General features: G+C 36.3%; 1 protein-coding gene across 2 annotated transcripts in view; it reads right to left on the bottom strand.

Moving 5' to 3' along the window:
* SLC7A11 (solute carrier family 7 member 11) overlaps positions 1-25,169 on the bottom strand; it is an 89,130-nt gene that overhangs the window by 57,164 nt on the left and 6,797 nt on the right. For both annotated transcript variants that reach the window (XM_072788375.1, XM_072788376.1), the window contains exons 3-5: positions 23,800-23,915; positions 15,459-15,584; positions 11,706-11,805 (exon numbers count right to left, since the gene is read on the bottom strand). In XM_072788375.1, the coding sequence (XP_072644476.1) occupies positions 11,706-11,805; positions 15,459-15,584; positions 23,800-23,915 (342 nt within the window). The remainder of the gene's footprint in view (positions 1-11,705; positions 11,806-15,458; positions 15,585-23,799; positions 23,916-25,169) is intronic.

Below are 25,169 nucleotides of genomic sequence, written 5' to 3'. Positions count from 1 at the left end.
TAAATGAGAAGAACATGCAACCAAGAATACTTTATCCAGCAAGGCTCTCATTCACAATTGAAGGAGAGATAAAGAGCTTCCAAGACAGGCAGCAACTAAAAGAATATGTGACCTCCAAACCAGCTCTGCAAGAAATTTTAAGGGGGACTCTTAAAATTCCCCTTTAAGAAGAAGTTCAGTGGAACAGTCCACAAAAACAAGGACTGAATAGATATCATGATGACACTAAACTCATATCTCTCAATAGTAACTCTGAATGTGAACGGGCTTAATGACCCCATCAAAAGGCGCAGGGTTTCAGACTGGATAAAAAAGCAGGACCCATCTATTTGCTGTCTACAAGAGACTCATTTTAGACAGAAGGACACCTACAGCCTGAAAATAAAAGGTTGGAGAACCATTTACCATTCGAATGGTCCTCAAAAGAAAGCAGGGGTAGCCATCCTTATATCAGATAAACTAAAATTTACCCCAAAGACTGTAGTGAGAGATGAAGAGGGACACTATATCATACTTAAAGGATCTATTCAACAAGAGGACTTAACAATCCTCAATATATATGCCCCAAATGTGGGAGCTGCCAAATATATCAATCAATTATTAACCAAAGTGAAGAAATACTTAAATAATAATACACTTATACTTGGTGACTTCAATCTAGCTCTTTCTATACTCGATAGGTCTTCTAAGCACAACATCTCCAAAGAAACGAGAGCTTTAAATGATACACTGGACCAGATGGATTTCACAGATATCTACAGAACTTTACATCCAAACTCAACTGAATACACATTCTTCTCAAGCGCACATGGAACTTTCTCCAGAATAGACCACATATTGGGTCACAAATCAGGTCTGAACCGATACCAAAAGATTGGGATTGTCCCCTGCATATTCTCAGACCATAATGCCTTGAAATTAGAACTAAATCACAACAAGAAGTTTGGAAGGACCTCAAACACGTGGAGGTGAAAGACCATCCTGCTAAAAGATGAAAGGGTCAACCAGGAAATTAAGGAAGAATTAAAAAGATTCATGGAAACTAATGAGAATGAAGATACAACCATTCAAAATCTTTGGGATGCAGCAAAAGCAGTCCTGAGGGGGAAATACATCGCAATACAAGCATCCATTCAAAAACTGGAAAGAACTCAAATACAAAAGCTAACCTTACACATAAACGAGCTAGAGAAAAAACAGCAAATAGATCCTACACCCAAGAGAAGAAGGGAGTTAATAAAGATTCGAGCAGAACTCAACGAAATCGAGACCAGAAGAACTGTGGAACAGATCAACAAAACCAGGAGTTGGTTCTTTGAAAGAATTAACAAGATAGATAAACCATTAGCCAGCCTTATTAAAAAGAAGAGAGAGAAGACTCAAATTAATAAAATCATGAATGAGAAAGGAGAGATCACTACCAACACCAAGGAAATACAAACGATTTTAAAAACATATTGTGAACAGCTATACGCCAATAAATTAGGCAATCTAGAAGAAATGGACGCATTCCTGGAAAGCCACAAACTACCAAAAATCGAACAGGAAGAAATAGAAAACCTGAACAGGCCAATAACCAGGGAGGAAATTGAAGCAGTCATCAAAAACCTCCCAAGACACAAGAGTCCAGGGCCAGATGGCTTCCCAGGGGAATTTTATCAAACGTTTAAAGAAGAAACCATACCTATTCTCCTAAAGCTGTTTGGAAAGATAGAAAGAGATGGAGTACTTCCAAATTCGTTCTATGAGGCCAGCATCACCTTAATTCCAAAACCAGACAAAGACCCCACCAAAAAGGAGAATTACAGACCAATATCCCTGATGAACATGGATGCAAAAATTCTCAACAAGATACTGGCCAATAGGATCCAACAGTACATTAAAAAAATTATTCACCATGACCAAGTAGGATTTATCCCTGGGACACAAGGCTGGTTCAACACCCGTAAAACAATCAATGTGATTCATCATATCAGCAAGAGAAAAACCAAGAACCATATGATCCTCTCATTGGATGCAGAGAAAGCATTTGAAAAAATACAGCATCCATTCCTGATCAAAACTCTTCAGAGTGTAGGGATAGAGGGAACATTCCTCGACATCTTAAAAGCCATCTATGAAAAGCCCACAGCAAATATCATTCTCAATGAGGAAGCACTGGGAGCCTTTCCCCTAAGATCAGGAACAAGACAGGGATGTCCACTCTCACCACTGCTGTTCAACATAGTACTGGAAGTCCTAGCCTCAGCAATCAGACAACAAAAAGACATTAAAGGCATTCAAATTGGCAAAGAAGAAGTCAAACTCTCCCTCTTCGCCGATGACATGATACTCTACATAGAAAACCCAAAAGTCTCCACCCCAAGATTGCTAGAACTCATACAGCAATTCGGTAGCGTGGCAGGATACAAAATCAATGCCCAGAAGTCAGTGGCATTTCTATACACTAACAATGAGACTGAAGAAAGAGAAATTAAGGAGTCAATCCCATTTACAATTGCACCCAAAAGCATAAGATACCTAGGAATAAACCTAACCAAAGATGTAAAGGATCTATACCCTCAAAACTATAGAACACTTCTGAAAGAAATTGAGGAAGACACAAAGAGATGGAAAAATATTCCATGCTCATGGATTGGCAGAATTAATATTGTGAAAATGTCAGTGTTACCCAGGGCAATATACACGTTTAATGCAATCCCTATCAAAATACCATGGACTTTCTTCAGAGAGTTAGAACAAATTATTTTAAGATTTGTGTGGAATCAGAAAAGACCCCGAATAACCAGGGGAATTTTAAAAAAGAAAACCATATCTGGGGGCATCACAATGCCAGATTTCAGGTTGTACTACAAAGCTGTGGTCATCAAGACCGTGTGGTCCTGGCACAAAAACAGACACATAGATCAGTGGAACAGAATAGAGAATCCAGAAGTGGACCCTGAACTTTATGGGCAACTAATATTCGATAAAGGAGGAAAGACTATCCATTGGAAGAAAGACAGTCTCTTCAATAAATGGTGCTGGGAAAATTGGACATCCACATGCAGAAGAATGAAACTAGACCACTCTCTTTCACCATACACAAAGATAAACTCAAAATGGATGAAAGATCTAAATGTGAGACAAGATTCCATCAAAATCCTAGAGAAGAACACAGGCAACACCCTTTTTGAACTCGGCCATAGTAACTTCTTGCAAGATACATCCACGAAGGCAAAAGAAACAAAAGCAAAAATGAACTATTGGGACTTCATCAAGATAAGAAGCTTTTGCACAGCAAAGGATACAGTCAACAAAACTCATAGACAACCTACAGAATGGGAGAAGATATTTGCAAATGACATATCAGATAAAGGGCTAGTTTCCAAGATCTATAAAGAACTTATCAAACTCAACAGCAAAGAAACAAACAATCCAATCATGAAATGGGCAAAAGACATGAACAGAAATCTCACAGAGGAAGACATAGACATGGCCAACATGCACATGAGAAAATGCTCTGCATCACTTGCCATCAGGGAAATACAAATCAAAACCACAATGAGATACCACCTCACACCAGTGAGAATGGGGAAAATTAACAAGACAGGAAACAACCAATGTTGGAGAGGATGCGGAGAAAAGGGAACCCTCATACTGTTGGTGGGAATGTGAACTGGTGCAGCCACTCTGGAAAACTGTGTGGAGGTTCCTCAAACAGTTAAAAATAGACCTGCCCTACGACCCAGCAATTGCACTGTTGGGGATTTACCCCAAAGAGACAAATGCAATGAAACGCCGGGACACCTGCACCCCGATGTTTCTAGCAGCAATGGCCACGATAGCCAAACTGTGGAAGGAGCCTCGGTGTCCAACGAAAGATGAATGGATAAAGAAGATGTGGTTTATGTATACAATGGAATATTACTCAGCTATTAGAAATGACAAATACCCACCATTTGCTTCAACGTGGATGGAACTGGAGGGTATTATGCTGAGTGAAGTAAGCCAGTCAGAGAAGGACAGACATTATATGTTCTCATTCATTTGGGGAATATAAATAATAGTGAAAGGGAATATAAGGGAAGGGGGAAGAAATGTGTGGGAAATATCAGAAAGGGAGACAGAACGTAAAGACTGCTAACTCTGGGAAACGAACTAGGGGTGGTGGAAGGGGAGGAGGGCGGGGGGTGGGAGTGAATGGGTGACGGGCACTAGGGGTTATTCTGTATGTTAGTAAATTGAACACCAATAAAAAATAAATTAAAAAAAATAATAATAAAAAAAAGAATTATAAAAAATTTAAAAACAAATACTTATTGTAAGATAAAAATCTCCAACAATCAAAGCTCCCACAAATCATTTTTCTATTAAACCTTATGTATAGTTATTTTTTTAAATATTTGTATATAGGTATAACATATGAATGTAAAGTGCACAAATCTTAATCTACACCTTGATGAATTTTTAGATATTTATACACCTATGGAACTTACAAGACCAAGATTTAAAACATTCTTAGAACCCTAGAAGGTTCCCTTATGGCCCTTAGCAGCCAATACTCTCTTTCATTCCTTTGTAAAGGCAACTATTTGTCTGACTTTTATCACCTTTGATTAATTAGTTTTACTTGTTTCATCACAATAAACTAATATTTGTTTGTATTACTATTATACAATAATTATTTTTTTTGTATTTGGCTTTTTTTCCCCAACTTTTGTTTGTGAGTTTCATCCATGCTGTTATATGTAGCAATAATTCATTATTTTTATTGATGCTGTTTATCATATTATTACACTATATATTCTGTTGATGGTTTTGGATTGCTTTCAACTTAGAGTTGTTATGAATAGATACCACAAATATGCCTGTACATGTTTTGTTGCGGACCATGCAATCATTTCTCTTCAGCATATATTCAGAATATGATCACTGGGTCATGAGGTAGGTGTATGTTTACTATCAAACAATTTTTTCTCATTTTTTTCACTCCCAGCAATATAGGAGATTATCATGTTTCAGTGACTGGGGCAAACAAAGTGGGAAATCCACAGTATTTCTTCTCAAGGAGCTCATAGTTTATAGAATGGCCAATAGAATAGTGCAACACAGCACAAGCAGCAGTGCCGGAGCATGCACAGAGCACGATGAGAGTCAGGGGTGAGGTCTAACCCTGACTGGTAAGTCAGAAAGTTTTTCTAGAGAAGGCATCATTCAAGTTGAGTCTTCAGAAATGCTTAACATCAAGCCCTAGTGAAGTGGTATAAGAACATTCCAGACTGAGTATACCACATGAGCACAGGGGTGTGAGCAACACTTTATCATTTTGCAGTGCAAAGTGCAGCAGGAGTCATAAGAACAGAATTTAAGTACCAGATGGCCTTTGGCTTCCAGGAATCCAGATTTTAGTTGTGTTGACAAGTCAATCAGAGCTTGCAGGGCAAGAGAAGTCTGACAATAGCATTTCGCGGTTTTAGGGAATTGGCCATATATAAACACAAAAGGGCAAGTAGAACTGACAATGGTATCAAAGATAACAGTTTCTCAGTTTGCACTTCTTCCTTTCAATTCACTGGTTTCTGGTATATGCCCATCCAAATAACCTCAAATCATAAGACTATGAAGTTGCTTTCTTGACACATTGTTAATCATTACACTATTGGTGGGTAACTAAAGAGCAAAACATTTTGGAAAAGTTTCCCAAGTTCCAAACACTTTTCTGGCTCCTTACATGACATAAAAAGCATTCTAGGCACACAATATTTCACTCTCAAGTTTCATAGGATTACAAATATTACCCTAAAATTATGGCCCTAGAGAAATACAGATTCCTTTCTTTTACTTTGTGATGCTACTTATCCCACCTAGAAATGTCTGCCATCTTGCATCCTTATTTTTCTAATCCAAATGGATGGCTGGCGACTCATTAAAGTGCTTACAGTTCTTTTTCAAAGTTCTAAGACATACATTTGAGGCAGACTCCATCCTCAAATAAGCATACATAGATGGCTGAGTTGTGAAGATGGGAAAACCAAGGGATCATAATGGAAGAGTGAAACATATAAAGACAAAGACATTTCATTTGATAAGCTAGGCCATTTCCACAAAATAAAAAAGGCATGTTTTCAAAATATTCTTCTGTTCTCTTATTATTCTTTAGAAGGTAAAACAGCCATTACATGGGTACACAGAAGCTTGGGTCTATAAATATGAATTTTCTATTACCTAAAACCAATTGGTTAGAATATTAGCCCAATAAGACTTTAACATACTTAGAGTATCTCAAATTTAAAACAAGAAAGAGAATACCTGTCTTATGTCTTATTTCATCTTGATAATAACCCATCTAAATTCACAAGTAGGAAGTCGATGTTCATGGTTGTTAAAAACTAGACAGCAAGTCCAAAATAGAGTTACTTATGCTAAGCCCCCAACACCAAACCAAGACAATAATAGTTTCTGCTCTCCCAGTAATGGTATTTTAAGCCAATCAGGAGTCACTTGATTAGTACTAGCTAGGTAATCCACCTGATAGGTCCCGCTATTGCTTAAATGAAAGTAACCTTGTCAAAACCAACCTGTTTTATTGCCTACACTAACGTCTTTGTTCCCCTCCCTTCTGCCTATACAAGGCTCATTTTGTACAGTCCTCAGAGCTCCTTTCTATCTGCTAAATTAAATGCTGCCGGATTAAATCAACTTTTGCTCAAATAAACTCTTAATTAAAATTAACAATTTTAATATGCTTCAGTTTATCTTTTTTAAGGATTTAATTAATTAATTAATTTAATTTAATTTAATTTAATTTATTATTTCAAGTAATGAGAGAGAGAGAGAATCTGAAGCAGACTCCACACTGTGCATGGAGCCTGACTCGGGACTCAGTCTCAGGACCCTGAGATCACAACCTGAGCCGAAACCAAGAATCAGACACTTAACCAACCCAGGTGCCCTGCTTCAGTTTATCTTTTGACAAGGTTAAGACATCTAATATTTTAAGTACTGTCTTAAGTAGAAACATTTGAATAGCTGACCAAACAGTAGCAGAAAGGTGATCTAAAAAGTTAGCAGTCAAGGATATTTTTTAATGACTAGAAAGTAAGTTTCTAAAAATAAAGGTTGTAGTTATACCAGGAAGGCAAGCAACAATCAATACTTATATCTGGGATATGCACTTTAAGCAATTTCATGTGTTTGTTATAAGGCCAAAGCAATGGGAAATACAGGAAGAACATGCAGGGTGTGGGGAGAATGAAAGAAAGAAAAAAGAAACCCAAAATATCAAATAGAACACATACACACTCAGAAATGTTTCCCAGTTTCTCATGTCAAAAATATCCAGGTCCTTCTCAACAGTTGTTTCAGAAACTGGTCTTTTCCAACAATGTTTACAGCAAGAGAGGAAATATTTGTGAAAAAAGGAACACAATTTCAAATATTTGCCATAGCTCCAGAGAATAGAGAAAAGGAAAGGGCTTGGGGCAGGGTTGGGGTGTGAAGGAGAAAGCTTCTTATTTTGGTCCAAACATTGACATCCTGTGGGAAATACACCTTTATGCTCTCCTAGTCTCCAGCAATGAGTCTGTAGCATTCTCCTTGCTTTACATCTCCTCAAGGCCTCTAGAGAATGTTCACAAGATCTATTGTTTCAGCTTTTCCATAATTGTGTATAACAAGCACCACAAAGCTGGCAATGCATTCCAGTACCCAACTATGTGAATTATTTTAAAAAGAAGCTTATTCTTTAGATTAGATTTGACAACAATGGTACAAAATAATCCCAGCAGGTGCTTTAGAAAGTCTAAATCCACTGAGGATAGGATTTAAAAGGGAGAAAAAAGACACTGAAAAACTTTCTATTACACAGTTTAAAAAAAAAAAAAACCCACCAAGCAATATTCAGCTTTGGATCAGGATATAGGACTGAAATTGGTTGAGTTCCCTTGGGCCAGAAGGAAGACTGGCAGACATATCTCTCTGAATGCAGACATTGGCAATAATATTAAAGTTGCTCTGCCCCAACTCTGTGACCTGGCTGGGTTAATGATTTCTTTCCCCCAATCGTGTTTCTGTGAAGGAGTTTTCATCATTCTAAAAAGGTCCCGCACTCCTCATAGCCAAAAGCCTACTCTATTCAGACCCAAGTTTTGGCAGGGTCTTTTTCCGATTCACCATGTAGAAGCTGAATTGCTGACAGAGCAAGGCCTCTTGGCCAACAAAGGTCTTGCTGCTTCTACTTACACCCTAGGTGGTTGAGTTCTGATGACAGTAGCTGCTTCTGTCTGACTTATTTGCAAACACACACACACACACACACACACACACTTTTCGTTTGCATCAAACGTTGTCACAGCAGCAGCACAGGGAGTGGAGACCCATTCACAGTGCCCCATTTATAACTCCACCACCTAATTTTGTCATGATACTGTGAACAACAGAGAGGTCAGAGAGGCAGGATCACATTTGGAAAGGGAATAAATACCCCTCTCTGTGAACTCTTTTAATCTCCATCTTGTTCCATTTTCAATCAGATATTAATTTTTTTTTCCTCTGGAACTCTGAACCAACTGCTTATTTCTTCTAGACATGGCTTCCTTTCTCTAAGACTGATGGCCACAGAATAACCACCACATTATTTCTACCTATCCACAAAGCAGCATTCAGGTAGCAGAACAGCCCTGTTATAGAAAAGCAGTTACTTATCTGTCTCTACACAAGACACTTGTATCAGATAACATTCCACTTAAAATCCTGGCCTTCATTTCCAGTACTATAATTGAACCCCCGTTAAGAACATGAGAAAATAAACAGTTTTCTATTCTTTAAAATAGGGAATAGAGAGAAGGATCAAATGAGTAAAAGTATAAACAAAAGTTCATCTAAACCCCACTTTCGCTATAAACAGAGCATTGAAATACATGTCTAGGCCCGAAATGGGGCCATTTAGTCCCCAAACACCAACTCTAGGATCTATGCTTATTTCCTTGTTCCTTATTCCTTTCTATTTTTCCTTTCCTTGTCCCTTATTCTTTGAAATAATTCTGTAAAAGCTCCTCCTATAAAAAGCTTCTTGTCTTCCATCCCATTTTGCAGTTCTCTGGACACTTGAAAGCAGACTGCCCACTTCATGAATTGTTAAATAAAGTTTATCTATGTCACCTAAATTATTTTTTAAAATCAGTTTAACAAGAGTGGCATTTTAGGTTCAGCATCAATAAAACTAGATATCAAGATAATAAGATAATTCAAAATGAAAAGAGTGAAAAAAATGGAAAAATCTATCAGCCCTCAAAAGCCTACAGAAGTGGAGGAGATTTGCTCTCCATGATGCTAGTGACCTGAATATTTGGCGCCGGTAGTGGGAGATGGAGTTGGATACAAGAATATTTTAAGATTCCGTGGGAACAGATGCATGGTACTCACAGGCAAAAGAAACTTTATTCAATAGAATTAATCAAATCTCCCTTGTGACTATCTCCACATTCCACATTTCTGATTGAATATTGCTGGGCTCCCAACACTTGGCTCTAGCTGAAAGCTTTTACCACCTCCCCACTTCACTCTGGTCTCTGGGTTACCCTTCCAGTAGCTTGGCTGCTGCCCCAGGGCACCAGAGCTTTGATCCAAGCTGAAGAGCCATAGAATAGTTGATTCTGCTACTAACCCTGTGATCACAATTCTGTTCTTCTCTCTGTCCAGCACCACATTGTGATTTGGATAAAACTAAAAAGACTTCAAATATACTGCGTGGTTCAAGATTAATACTTACAGACAATGGTTATAAGAATATTTCTCAAATATACAAATATTCCACACTATACTGCCTAGAGCTACAATCTTCGAATGCCTTTCAAACATGCTTTGCTTCAAAAACTAGGTTAAAATTTTAAGTTCTTAGACCCTCCTAATTTTCCTCTAATGCTATGTTTTCACAATTCCATGAGATCAATAAGGTAAATACTTCATTTATTTTGAAATATATCTTTATATTCCATGCATTCACTGGAAGAAAAGATTCTAAAAACTAAAGAAGCAGATGTAAATAAAATTTATATCAAATGCATTTATATAATTTTTATATTAGTGTGGTTTCCTGATACTATCTTTATGTTCATAGACCATTCTCACAGGTAAAGCTGTACAACTATTAGCTCATAAATAATTTTCTAAAGATATATTGCTACTAAGTACCCCAAAACAGTGAAATTTAATGTTACTACAATGATTTTGATGTTTAAACAATACTTTTCTACCCAGTAGCTTTCTTGTAACAGTCATTTCCACTGAATATTAGAGCAATAAAATGTACCTAGTAAAAAATCCCACTCTATCCATGATTATTGTTATTCAAGCTTCTGAATAAAATAAGGCATAAATATAAAATTCTAATGCTCCGACCAGAATGGTTATCACAGTTGAACATACACAAAGGAAATATACCATATCATAGTGATTTTAATCATCTTTCCTGCATATTTTGTTCTTAAATGTTGAGGAAATTTTGAGGAATTTGTAAGAGCCTTTAAAATATAACAAACTATCTATTATACCTGATTTCATTATCTTAGTTTTTCCTACCCTGCTTTTAGAGTATCATTTTTACCTCCTGGGAACATCTTACTTATTCCTATATCTGAATTATTTCATTCTCATGGGAAAGTAGAGAAAATCAATTAATTACTATTCACAAACAACCTTGGAGCTTCAGGTGAAAGGCCTTTTGACAGCAAAGAATTAATCTTTAATTTCTCATGGCACTATTATGTCCTCACTGAAACAGACTTATAAGTGATTTGTATTGGTTCTTAATGTCAGCAAGTTCTCTTGCTTAATTGTAGACTCTAACAGTTAAAACCAGAAATAGACAAGAACACTTAACTCGAGCTGTAACCAAAACCCATTGTGCTTATTTATTATCGCACTTTCTTGAGGCACAGAGACATTTTACAATGACCGAACATACTAACCACTGGACCAGAAAAACCCTGATAGCAACAGAATGCCTAGAAGACCACACCCACACATCCCCTTCCCTATGCATAATCATAGGCTGAACACATGCCCACCCCATCCATGATTACATGCACCCTGTCTGCTCTCTTGCACTTACCCCCGAACCTTACCCTATAAAACTCTAAGCATCCATCTTACAGGCAGAGAGGTTGATTGTTAAGGCTTGAGCCTGCCACTTGCCCCAGCTGGCAGCATCTGAAATAAATCTCTCTCTTTCCCTTTTCCAAACCCTCATCACTTGAGGTGTTGGCTTCTCTAGCAACAAGTTCATCTGAGTTTATTCAGCATCAGCATTGGCAAGCCCAGCCAGGAGCTGTACTTTCTATTTGTCTAGCCCCCCTCAGGATTCCCCAGGATGGAGCAGTTGGCTCTGGCAATGGGCACCAAGAATTACCCATTTGTTTTCTGAGTTAGTGGCTGCAGTAGATCTTTTGGTAACATGAAGACCCACATGTGTTTGTTTTTTTATAACATCAGGCTAAATCTAATGGTTGACTTGACTGAAAGACTCAGTCACACTTACATTAAATCATATACATAGTAATTGGCCTGATAGAGGGAGCCACACCATCTTTCTCACTTCAAGTAAAGCAGATTGTGCTGGATTGTAGCTATTCACACTTGTCTAGCACCTTGCTTGGCACTTAACCAAAGTACATGAAAGAATTAATAAACCATACAAACCACTAGATCTAGAGATATCAACTTACCAGCCAGCGTATGCATACATTCCATAATAAAAAGCTAGTGGCAACCCCATAATATTCGCACCTCTTCCTGAGAAAGCATCTTTAAAGTGTTGTGTTTGCCCTGCAAGGACAACAGAAAGATTTAAGGACTTTTTAAAGAATTGGTTATTGTTCATTCTTTAACTGTAAACATGGAGAAAGAAATGGGAAGGTTGGGGATGAACTATATATACCGTTTCAGGTCCAGATTTCTCACTCCTTGCTCATTGCCGGATTCATCTATTAATACTGTATCCAGTCTAGAGGAGGAGTCCCAAGAGTATATTGATCCCTACTAACACTATTTCACATTTCTCTTGTAATAAAATTATTGCAAAGAGCAAAGCAATTCCTTGAGTGTGCCTCTACTTTTAAAAAGTTTGAGCATGAAAAAAGGCTAAAGAATATTCTGTAAGATATGGTTTATAGGAGTATGATAGAATTCTTTTAAATAATGATAATATAATGCTCATGTCGGGGAGAAAGAATTTCCTCTGACCTTCAAGGTCCTTCTATCTGGACTAAGAATTAAACTAACATGAAACAGATTAACAGGAAAAAAATCAAATTTAATAGCATATGTATGGGGAACTCCCACAGACATGGAAATTCTAAAGAGAGTGAGGCAATATGAGTTACATGAGCTAAGAAGAAAGGTGAGTTTCTGAGGATACAAAGAGGAGAAAGAACATTAACAGGAAGGTAAGAGGAGATTTTAGAAAACAAAAGTTGCCCTATTGTGTAAGATGAATTTCTTTGGTAAAGAGGAATCTGTTAATAGCTCTCTTCTGGGCATATGCAGGCAATTGAGGAGAGGTAAAGAGCTTTTCCTGAATCTGCTGGGTTTTGATTATTTTTAACTCAAAATAATGTTTATGTCAAAGTGGCATAAACATCTTGAGGCAGAGTGCCCTTGGCCTCTACACTTGGAAAACAATATCCACAGGTCTACTGTCAATGAGGAGGTAGCAAAAAACCCAAGAACCACCTTCACATATCATTTAACTTTCTTTCTGCTCTGTTTTCCCCTGTAGTCCATTAAATACCCTCAGTGGTTGGAAAGTCCTATGGACCAAATCTGCCCTTCCAAAGATTCTTTTGTAAATAAAATTTCACTGGAGCACAGCCAGACCCTTTTCTGAAGGCTCCTTTTCTGTGTCTCTTTTCTGAAGAAAAAGGCAAATGAAATCACCCAAACAGGAAATATGACTTTGTTTCAAAATTGGTCTTCACTTAATGAAATAAAAGAAGGATAGGAGAGGTGGATGATCTATGTGATTATGAACCTCTCTCTTCACTGAAATCTCAGTAGTTGCCTGGGTTGCCCAGACAACAATATATATTAATATAATCTGCTTTGAGATAAAAAATAGAGAAGGTTGAGTTGTGCACTAAATAATTTTTCCCTCAAAGTATCCAGTTCCAAAATATAGTTCATTTTAAAAGAAATGACACAGTGAATTCAGAAATGCCTGTTTTACTAAAACATCTCTGTGCCTCATTGAAGGGAAATATAAATACTGGAGCTCAGATAAAAACATCTGTTGAATATTCTTTTCTCATGACCTGTGGTCTCCTTGGCCTAAAGAGATAATATTCTAAGAGTACAGGACTGAATAAGCAGTAAGAAAAACCAACGTTTATTAAAGATCAGGTCCTAAAGCAGAAATCCTAAAAAGTATCATTTTGAAAGTATTACAAAAGAGAGGCTTTCCTAAACATCTGGGATATTTTGGCTATATAACAGAAGTCTCAGAAATATGAAAGTCATAATAGTCAAAGGAAAATTTAACAAATCCTCATAAGTAAATACAGAACATACAACTGTTTTCAGGATCTGATTAGAGTGGAAATAAATGCACACTCTGTATTAGTAAAGCTTTTCTCTTCCTGGAGTTTCAAATTAATGTGAAAAATATGTGATTAAGTTAGAGAGAAAGAAAAATCAACACTTTGTACTAATAGAGTAAATTTACTTGCTAAAAATGCTCTGTAAAATATTAAAATTCACTTTAAATGTGGTAATATTCTTACTGCATTTCTCTATTAGGTGAGCTATAAAAGGAAGCCTGTTCATATTAAGCACTGATAGCATAGATATTAATTAAAGAATCATTCTACTTTAAGTGTTGAAAAAGATCCAAAAGATAAATTATGATCTCTGCTCTTAAGGAATTTCCAATAAAATAACGTTTGGAAAACTTCACCTCATCTCACATACATATATAAATAGGTGGTAAAAAAAAAAATGACTACAGTTTTACATCAAAAAGAAAGAAAAAAACGTAGTTTTAAGGAACAGTATATCATCTTTTGGAACCTAAACTAGAACTAAAGTAGGGTCAATGACTCAGGGTCTCTGCACTTTCCAAAAATGGAAGAAACTCCTTAGAGAAGACTGAAGAGTTAGCCAGAAAAAGAAAGCACTAACAAAACAGGTTATTTTCTCTATATTTATAATGGATCAGATAAAATGAGCAGGCCAGCTCTGTGGTGGCCAATGTGAATTAGAAGAGCAAGCTCATGTCTTCTCTTTGGTGTTGGGCATAGCATTAAAATCTTTATTGTGTTTACTCTGAGTTGGCTGAACTTGTTGGATTTGATTCAACCATTTAGCCAGGAGAGTTCTAAGATCTTCCATTAGTAAATGGACAATAGCAGCTCCTTTTCCCTAGCTACAGAGTGACGGATCTTTCAATGTTTGTTATTGTTTGAGGCCTCTACCATCAGTGATGATTTTGCTGGATTTGGGCATTTCCTTTTGCTTTGTGTAATTCTTCTCCTACAACTTCATAACACTTCTCTATAAATTCCCTTTCCTGGAATGGACAATATCAATGTAAACATTAAATACTTAACATTCCTAAATTATGTCACTCCTTCACAATTCCATCTCACTTTCCTATTTTCTACTGTTAAGTCCATTGCTAATTAAATAACTCACCTGGATCTCATACTTTTCCAACAAGTTCCACTGGATTCAAGCAATTACATGTACCTTCTTCCCTAGAATAACTGAAACTCTAAATAACATCACCTCTTCAACCATTTCATCTTTTCCTCTTAAACAGTCAAATCTATTAGGCAAATACTCCCCCCAAATAATATTACATATCCATAGAAATGAATGTTTTACTTTAAAGATAATGTAACAATAAAAATTAAGTTTTTACAACATTTTTTATCAGATAATATTTGGTTTTTAGGAATGCTCTTCCCATATAATCTCTCCTTCTGTCAAGACTCTATTCTCAAGGTAAAAGCAGTTATAGCCATAGAGTAAAAGAATTATGGTCATCTTTCATTATTTTCCAGATATCCTTTCTCCTTAGTCATTATTATTATTATTATTATTATTATTATTATTATATTAATGAACTAGTTTAAAGTAAATGTAAGAGGTATAGTTGTCAGTAGTTAAAACTAATGGCAGATTTGTTTTTCCACTTCAAGTTCTCACTCCAAAGAGTTTATATGGATAGAATTCACTGATGCTTTATTTTGTTGGTTGGCCAGTCTTAATTCTCTTGCTGCCATTCAGCTGTAAATACCAATGCACCGCCCCCCCCACCACCACCATGCAGCAGTCTTTCAAATCAATTAGATGACAGTGTAGAGTCTAAGTTCCAGAAACGAGACTAATTAAGGGATTCTGCTAGGACAAGCGAAAGTTAGTGCAAGGAAAGATCAAAAGCAGATACGTATTTTAAAAAGCATTTACTTTCCAGTCCATACCTTTAATTAGCTGCATAACTCCAGGCACTATAATTATCAGAATTGCTGTGAGCTTGCAAAAGGTTAGGAAAATCTGGATCCGGGCGCTCCAGCTGACACTCATGCTGTTGAGGACCATCACTACAGCTGCAAACAAATAGATGAAGTTACAAAAGGTGAATTCTCATTGGCATGAAGACACCTTAGGTCCCTGCTATTCAAAGTGCCATCCATTTAACCAGCAAAGTTGGCATTATCTGGAGGCATTTTGGAAATGCAGAATTTCAGGCACTGCCCCAGATTTAAATACAAGATGTCTAGGTGACTTTTATGCACATTGAAGTTGAAGAAGCTTAGATAAAACCCTGGACAGTAAAAATTCATCTCTCGGTCCTTGTATATGTCAGTAAGAGTGGGCATATACTGTAGTTTCCTAAAAATCAGGTATAAATACCTTCTAACCAAATCCTGAAGTCATCATAATATGCAATCAAATTGCTGAATATGACTCTCCAGCTTGGTAAGTCAGGCAACTATTTCCTCCTATAATGATGTTACACATACGCACCTGCCAGTATGGAATCACTCAAGAAATGGTAAAACGTCAAAAAGTTGTCTAGTACCTTATTCTTCACTCTCAGAACTAGCCCTAGCCAGCACTCTGGTTTTCCTCTCTACATTCCAATTAGCACCGGAAGGACTGACTTTCAACCTACCTTAAAAATATAGACTTCTGAGATGTGTTTGGGGACTTAGGAAAAAAGTTATAAGTAATGAGTTCAAAAGAGTTCCCGGACTAGGACACACCTTGGTTCTGAAGCCATCAGAATTTCCCTTTCTTAATGACGCCGTCTGCAGTTTCCTAAGAAGCATTCAACTATCCAGTCTTCCCCCAGTGGTAGCCCATGAGAACCCTAGGGATAGAACAAGCATTTTCTATCCCTGTATGCTCGTGTCCAGCTCCATGCTTGGCCCAGAAAGCTAATCAACACAATTTTGTTGAATAAATGAATCCTCAGTTTAAAAAAACTAACTTCAGCCAAGAAGGCATGAAATTAATGGTGATACTCTAAGACCTTGCCTCCTATACTTGGCTGGAATGACTTCTGCAGGTTCTTCTAAACCACAGATTTCAACTTTATACTCTTTCCAGAAGTTTATATTAAGTATTTACACACCCCCTCATCCCTACCCAAAGCTGCTCATACCTGACATTTGCAGTTATTATCTATAAGCTTTACTTTTATAGAAGTATATCCCTCCTAAACAAATTACCCAATTGTATGAACATACTTCTCAGGGGACAAAACAAAACACGGTTTTTATCGTTCTAGTTGCAATAGGAAGTTTTCCTATTATACAATCATCCCTTATCTTCATAGTTTCCATTGCCTTGTATAATCACTAGCTCATTTTAGAACTTTAGAATTAGTGCAAGCAAATTTTTTTTTTAATTTTTTAAAGGAAGCCTTCTAAAGGAAGGCTAATTAAGGTATATCTTTTTAATGATTTACTATGCAGTCATTTAAAATCATGATACAGTTAAATATGTATTGCATGAAAGGATGTTCATGATATATTACTGACCAGTACAGCAAGTTACGGAGAGAAGGATGGATGGATGGATGGATGGATGGATAGATGAATACACAAAGACAGAAAGAAATGAAGGGAAAAAATCTGAAAGAGTGTTTATCAAAACACTAACAAACACTTCATCTATAGAAGGTATCTATAGATGATAGAATACTGAATATTCTATTTTTATTTCTTTTCCTGCATATAATAATTCTAATAACAGACATGCAGTATTTTTAGTGAAAAATCAATACAACAATTTTCATTTTTGAAAAAGTCAAAGATGGGAAAATAAGGGATCAGAAGATCCCATATAAAGTTAATTAGGGGGCTACTAATGAAGAAATGTTTCAAAGGAGTAATGATTGAGAATGATCAGGGAAGACTGGAACCCCAAATAATCTCCACGGGAGGCTTAGGGAAATATTTTACCTGTGCTTGAAGCTAAAAGGCAGGACTATTGTTAATAGCATTTGCTATTGTTAATAGCAAAGTGCATTACTTTATCAGAGGAAGGATAAAAAATAAAATTCTTTTTCTTTCTCCAATATAAAGCACTTACATACTGAAAATAATTTAATGCAACTCTGTTCTCCACTTCATCATCCACTTATTCTTTCCTTTTTTATGCAAATGATTCTGTGATAAATGAGTCATCATATAAAAAGCATGATTTTTTTAGTTAAGGAGATCCAGCATTGGCCTGAAAAAAATTGGACTCATGTTCCTACTACCAACAAAAGAGCACTGTTTTCTTTTAAATAGAGCTCCTAAAACCTAAAACACTATTTCTGAAAGTACTCCCCAATTTTTCTCTTTATAGAGGATAAAAGGACAAAGAGAAAGAGAAAAAGGAAACGAAGGAAGGAAAGAAAGAAGGAAGGGAGGAAGAAAGGAGGAAGGAAGGAAATGGAGGAAGGAGAAAAGAAAGGTGGATGGGAGAAAGGAGAAAGGGAGGGAGGGAAGGAAGAGAAAGGAGAGAGGAGAGACAAAGAAGCATTCATATTTGGCGAACTTCTATAATTGAGAAGAAAGAGGATTTGTTACTTTCAAACAGAGTGTGTCTTAATGCCTGTTGAAATAGAAAAAAATGAGCATACGGGGGTTTTCTCTTCTATTTTGTAAAGTTTTCTTAGAAAAACGGAAGACAAAATCAGTAAATATTATAAATTGATAATCTTACCTTGCTTTCCTCTCAGGCAGGTAAAGTAAAAATTCTAGTTAAAACTGATTCCTCTTAAAGGTTTCTCAAAACCCCACTTTATCTGAATATCCAGACATTACACTCATTTTTTGGTACACCAAAAATGACCCTGAAGGATACAACTTACCAAGTAACAAGGAAGCCAGTACAGATGCACGGTAAAGTTCCTCAAGTTACTAGAAGTGCTGTTTCATCTCGTGTCTTTACACAGAAATTTAAGTCTACATATGTAGCTTATCCAACAATATTGAAAAGGGGCTTTGGGATTCACTAAATGCGCGGGGTTTCTGAGTTTCTGCAACAAATAATATCTACTCTATTTTTTATAGACTAACTACCCACATTGTAATAAAAGAAATCTGAGTAAGTTCTGTGGTCCTACCTAGCTTTACCTCCTTTGAATAATAATTGTAAATTTTACATGCTAAAAACTCTTTATATCAATTTTGTTTTTTTTTTCCTTACCAAAATAAAATACAGGGACATAGAATTTTTATTTACTTATTTATAGTGCAGTTTTCTAAGAACTGAAACACAACCACAAAAGCTATATGTATAAATCCGGGAGATAAGAAATACATATTTGAATGGAGCTGTTTCTGAAGAGGATTGTTTAGGAAATTTGAAGGACCAACAAGTGTTTCTGCACTTCTAGAATTCAAGCCTGTCTTTGGATTTGCTGAGTAAGATTACTAAGCTTGGATATATTAGTTTGTCCTCCCAGGTTTAGGTTCTCCCTGGTTTCTGACTTCTGACTGCTTCATGCTAAATTGATAAAATATATGGATGCTGTAGGGATGCTATGTGGTGAGTTAAAGTCCCTCATTCCACAGTTCTTTAGAACAACTGCCTAGGTTACCTTTCCCTTTGTTAGCATTCATTTCCTGAGTTTCTTGATTTCCGAGAGGATAAACACCTCCAGCTATAAACATCTTTAAAAAAAGAGAGATGGTCTATATCTAGGATCTCGATATTGAGAATAAAAATGGTGAGCATTAAATAATTGTGAAGGATTATTAAATGGCAGACATTGAACAAAGACTTTATATGGATAATGTTATTTAATCCTCGTCTCTCTATGTTGGGGTCACCATCATTGTCTGCATTCTTCAAATGGCCACCTGAACCCTGGGATAGTATTTAACTTGTTTATATTCACACAGGTAAGCATAAAGATAGGACTGGAGCCTAGGTAAACTGACTTTAGAGTCCACACTTTTACCCCTAGCTCACAGGTAACAATGAGGAAGTAGCTCCAAAGACATAGATGATCTCACTAGTTCTCTCAAACTCCTGGTGGCTCTGCCTCCCTGCCAAGGTTCATGTTTATGTTGGCTGGGATTTTAGGATACTTTGATCCTACATTTTATTTGTTGTTCCCCTGAAGGATATGGTTATTGTTTTTCAGTGTTCATATATTTCTACCTATGAATTCATTGTCTTGGTAAAGTAGGTGTGGTCGAAAAGGAAGAGGTGGAGCCAGACTTCAGAATATTTGGGCAAAACCACTCCACAGGCTATATTCGAAATCCTAGCCCAGAACCAATCCTTGATTCTCTTTCATGTAATTCAATGACACCAGGAAAATAATGTGGGAAAAGTAAGAACAGTGATACAGTAATGGAACTGGCTACTTTTTTCTTATTTTTTTAAATTTATTTTTATTTATTTTTTATTTATTTATGATAGTCACAGAGAGAGAGAGAGAGAGAGGCAGAGACATAGGCAGAGGGAGAAGCAGGCTCCATGCACTGGGAGCCCGACGTGGGATTCGATCCCGGGCCCCCAGGATCGTGCCCTGGGCCAAAGGCAGGCGCTAAACTGCTGCGCCACCCAGGGATCCCTACTTTTTTCTTATAATATAGTCACAAGTGTGATTGTCTTTGCTTCCTCTTAATTATTCCCACAAGGTATGAGAAGCAGGCTGGGGCTCCTTACTCACCCATAAACACTAATCAAGAAAGGATATTGAGACTCAGAGATTGTTAGGAATGGATCTCGAGGTAGATTTCATATTTTGAAAAAAAAAAGTATTTTTATTATAATGCTCTGCCATCTAAATGTATAGTTGTATAGGGAATAGTTTCAGAAGACCAGAACAAAAGACTGGATACCATTGTAAGGACTGAGCATCCTTCAATGCTTACAAAGCTACGTGGACAGTGAAACTTGCTCATGTTGCATAGGTGTGATGTCCAGACGGGGCTAGAGGAGAACACTTAATGTGAAAAGATAAGATTTCCCAGCTAGATTTCCCTGTGCCTGCCATGTTTACCTGAATGAACAGGATTCTGCATAAGCAAAAACTTTTTCTCTTTATTAAATTGCCAGAAATGATATCAAGTATTTTCAACAAAGTGCAGATAAATTAGCATTTAGTAACTTCCTATTCCTAACCCATCGTCACTTCTCAAGTGACTGGTTAACATTTCACAAAGCTTGAAATTCCTTTTTTTCTGTGACTTGATTAGGACAAGATCCTTCAGGTTTGCTCTTCTTCTACACTTGAACTAGAGACTTCAAACTATCACAAACTGTTTCCTTCCCCAAGGAAGACATGGAAGCAATTTGTGCCATTAAACTCTATTTTCCACATCTCACTAACCTTCCACCCTTCGCAGGCAGAAAATCACCATACTCACTTTCAACAATACAGAATAAGAGAGATTTGCCCCCAGGTAAATTTCTCCTTCTGCATTTCCATGTCCACCCTTTTGCTCCAGTAAAGCTAAATCCTTCTAGAAGATAGTTTCACTCTCCCAGGTAAGCCACTGATTTATATTACCTACCACTGAGTCCTAACAATACCTTGTTTTCTCTTTCACTGTTTCGGATTGTAGGAATGGATTGCCTCAGAATCTCAAGTTTGCAAATAGAACATCAAAATCTGTAAGCCAATATTATAATTAATGGCAAAAATGATGAAGATGTCTACGTTCATCCAAGATTTACTCAGGCTTTGTGACCTATTCTATCACCAATCTCTACTACAGGAGTTTGCTTAAGCACAACTTGCTTAGTTAGCTTTACCTATAACTGTACTAAAATTTTGGTTTTAACAGTTTCCATTCTCTCCTCCAAAATACAAATTTTCCCTTCAAAAAGTTTAATAGGGGCAGCCCGGGTGGCTCAGCTGTTTAGCACCACCTTTGCCCCAGGGTGTGATCCTGAAGACCCAGGATCGAGTCCCACGTCGGGCTCCCTGCTTGGAGCCTGCTTCTCCCTCTGCCTGTGTCTCTGCCTCTGTGTGTGTGTGTGTGTGTGTGTGTGTGTGTATGTGTGTGTGTCTCATGGATAAATAAATAAAATCTTTAAAAAGAAAAGACAGTTGGCTGGATATAAAGCAAGGGTTCTCAACCAGAGGAAATAAATAAATAAATAAATAAATAAATAAATAAATAAATAAATAAATATTTAATAGCATTGAGATAAAGAAAAAGAGCCATCCAGACCTTACCAAAATAGCACTATGTCATGATTATCCATCTCATTTGAAATCCAAAGAGGCAGTATTTGTGAACTTGTAAACGTTTACATAAAATCTACTGAAAGTTTGCTAATTCTTTTAATTAAATTGAGGAATACACATGCCTACACTAGAGATAACTTTTAAAACTCCTATTGTAAATCTACAAATCTCTCAAAAACATTACCTCCATCTCCTTTTTGAATATAATAATCATGCTACTATTCTGCCTCAGTCATTTTAGGGACAAAAATATCATGGTTATAATAATGCCTGTTAGTCCAATCCCTTAGTGGGATACCAGATTTATCAAGAACTTTCTACAGGCAAGGCACTTTGCTTAAGGCTTTAAAAACCTGATGTAATTTCATCTTTCTGCAGCCATCCAAGACAGATTATATTTTCGCAGATATTTTACCAATAAATAAAAGTAATGCTTAAGAAGGTTTAATATTTAGCTCCAAATCACATAACTAAGAAATTATCACAATAAGTTTCAATTCCAGGCTGTTTGCCTTCAGAGCCAGAGCTGTAACTACTATGCTAATATAGTTCATCCCACAAAAGCTCATGGTATTAGATCTGAAGATCACATTGAACAAACTCTATTTCATTTACCGCCATTGTCCTACTGAGAAAACTGGAGATGTGTAATCCTCCAGGTTTAACAAGTATATTTTTCTACTAGAGAAAAATTCTTAGAAGTCTTCTCACAAAATCAGTGAGTCAACAAATATTTATTGAGCACGAACACCACACAAAAACCATGTGAAGGTCTAGACATATAGCAGCGAAAGAGCCCCTGGTCTCATGGAACTTCAAATGATGTTTTCCCACAAGAGCACAAACAGCTACTATTTGTAATTTGTTCTTAATAAATTGCAGGCATCACCCAAAATACTATATGTTTGTTGTCTCAGCTAATATCATTTACTCTTCACAAAACACCCTATGAGACTCTGCAGGATTTACAGGTAAGAACACTGAAGTGTGGAAAGCTTTGATGATTTGTCCCTAAGTCTCATATCTGTAGTGTCCGTTAGGGACCATGATGAGTTAAGTTTGCCATCACCCCTTCAGAACTCAGAAATCTTTCTTTAAAGATTTCACAGGATAATGGTGTGTACATGTTTGGTAGATAAGATAGAAAATCCAGAATGAACCTATGTTCAAAATATATGTATCTACACTAGAGATATTTTTATGTCGAATTCCTAGTTATTTCCTGCAAACAAGCCACTCACTTCCCTACCAGTAAATGTGCATTGTTCAGTGTTCTATTGAAATACCATAACGATACATAAATGAAAAATTTTTCATTAGGTATGAAATTCAGTTATTCCTGTGTCATTTTCCATTTCCAAATAGAACTTAATCAAACATGATTATATTGATTCTTAAAATTGGCTCAATTAGCATCTAGAATTAAGTTATTGTTTTCCATAATATTCAAAGGTTTGGCTTCATACCACTTATGTAATGTTGTGTATATTCCTCTTTTACATGTCTTTTAAAAAAATGTCTAGTATTTGAGCACATTGATAAAAATGAACAAATTCCTAATATGGAGACCTATTTTGAGAAGTGCTACCAATAATCAAATATTAAAAGCAGATTTTTATCATGACCATCAATGGACAGCAAAAACTGTAACACTGGGAGTGACAGTTTGCTAACATTATAAAATGTCTGAGTACAACATACACACCTAACACATGAGGAGCACTCTATAAGGATAAGTGAGTTATCATTCAACATATTATCAAGGAGGAAGGATAATTTCTAATTCAAAACTCCATAAAATAATTGGGATTTTGTCTGTAAAATTCTCTCTTCATGTATTATTTTACTAATAAAGTGGTTTTTGTTTGCCTATATCAAAAGATTAGCCATCATATCTATTGACCCAGTGTAAACTGACATAAAATGTAATACCAGAGATCATTCTGAATCCTCATTCTTTTCTTTATTTTCTGAAACAAATTGGGCAAGGAACTGAACACCAAAAGAGCATGATGTGAACAGCAATCCCATCATGCAAAAAATCTACAGAAATTTTGTCATCAATTATTTTGCTTTTTTTTCTTTTTCATATTTGTACCAGTGATACTCACTTATGCCCACAGCTGTAATAAGCTTGATTGCAAGTTCAGGAATTTCACATTGAATAAAAAATGGTTCCAGAATATAGCGTCCAAATGCCAGAGAAATCACAGCAGTGGCTGCAGGGCTGGAAAAAAAATTAGGTTAACAAAGGAAAATATAAGTAGCATCTTTACTGAACTTTCTCTAACTTGAGGTAATGTTATTCAACATAAAGAACATGCTAAGTATAAAAGTCTAGGGATGTCTGAGTAGCTCAGTGGTTGAGCATCTGCCTTGGCTCAAGGCGTGATCTTGGGGTTCTGGGATCAAATCCCACATCGGGCTCCCTGTATGGAGTCTGCTTCTCCCTCTGCCTGTGTCTCTGGCTCTCTGTGTCTTTCATGAATAAATAAAATATTTTATTAATAAATAAATAAATAAATAAATAAATAAAAGTCTATAATTTTCCAAACTCCATATTTGAGTAGGTTGTCATAGACATTCCAAGGAAAATATTGCCTATAACTTCAGTGGCTATTTTTAACTTCCCATGTCCATGGAAGTAAGTCTTTGTGCTATCAATTTTGTCACTGCTCTTCTGGATTTGACTTTTTTTTTTCCTTAAAAATCTAGTTTATTGAGATCTTGACAAAGCTGGGCTTTACAAGAAGCAGTCCTCCCAATAAGTCAACAACTAAACTCCAGCTGCAGCATGAATGGGTCAAGGGAGCAGATCGAATGAGTGGGGGCACAGTCAGGAAAATGAACACAAAATTCAACTTCAAAAATTATTATTAATAAGTGTTCATTGCAAATATACACTTTTGTCCTTACATTGTATTCTTCTTATTTTTCTGGTACAACAAAAACTTGACAAGCCAAGTAATTATTCTTAATTTTATAAAAACATTTAAATGCAGAGTATAAGTTGAAAAATAAAAACACTGTTGTGATTTTATACAATTGAGAAAACATGCATGAGATTAGAAAATTAAATAAGTTCAGGTCTATAGTAAAATAGGTAACTAAGCATTCTACTCTAATTCTTCTAATATTTCTATGAGAAAATGACATGTGACTCTATATTTCTATACAAATGCGTAGTCTTTCCATACACAGGCAAGTTCATAGAATTATATAATTTCTCCTGCCAATCTTTGCTCTCAGCTTCTCTTCTCATAGTTACTCAGTGCCCATGTTCAATACCTAGATTGTCAGAAAACTAACAACTATTATGTTCCAATGTTGCCCTGCTTATACTAGAAAGCACCATACATTTTCTGATTTTCATTTCCTAAAGACCCTCTCTTCTTCTACCCCCAAAAGGTGATTTTTCCAATTCTTCATCACTTGCAAATTTTTAATGTATAAATTAAAATCTGATCACGTCATTTTAGTG

Source organism: Canis lupus, chromosome 20 (genome assembly GCF_048164855.1).
Source record: "Canis lupus baileyi chromosome 20, mCanLup2.hap1, whole genome shotgun sequence".
NCBI lineage: Eukaryota > Metazoa > Chordata > Mammalia > Carnivora > Canidae > Canis > Canis lupus.
This window is presented reverse-complemented; position numbering and strand designations above follow the sequence as displayed.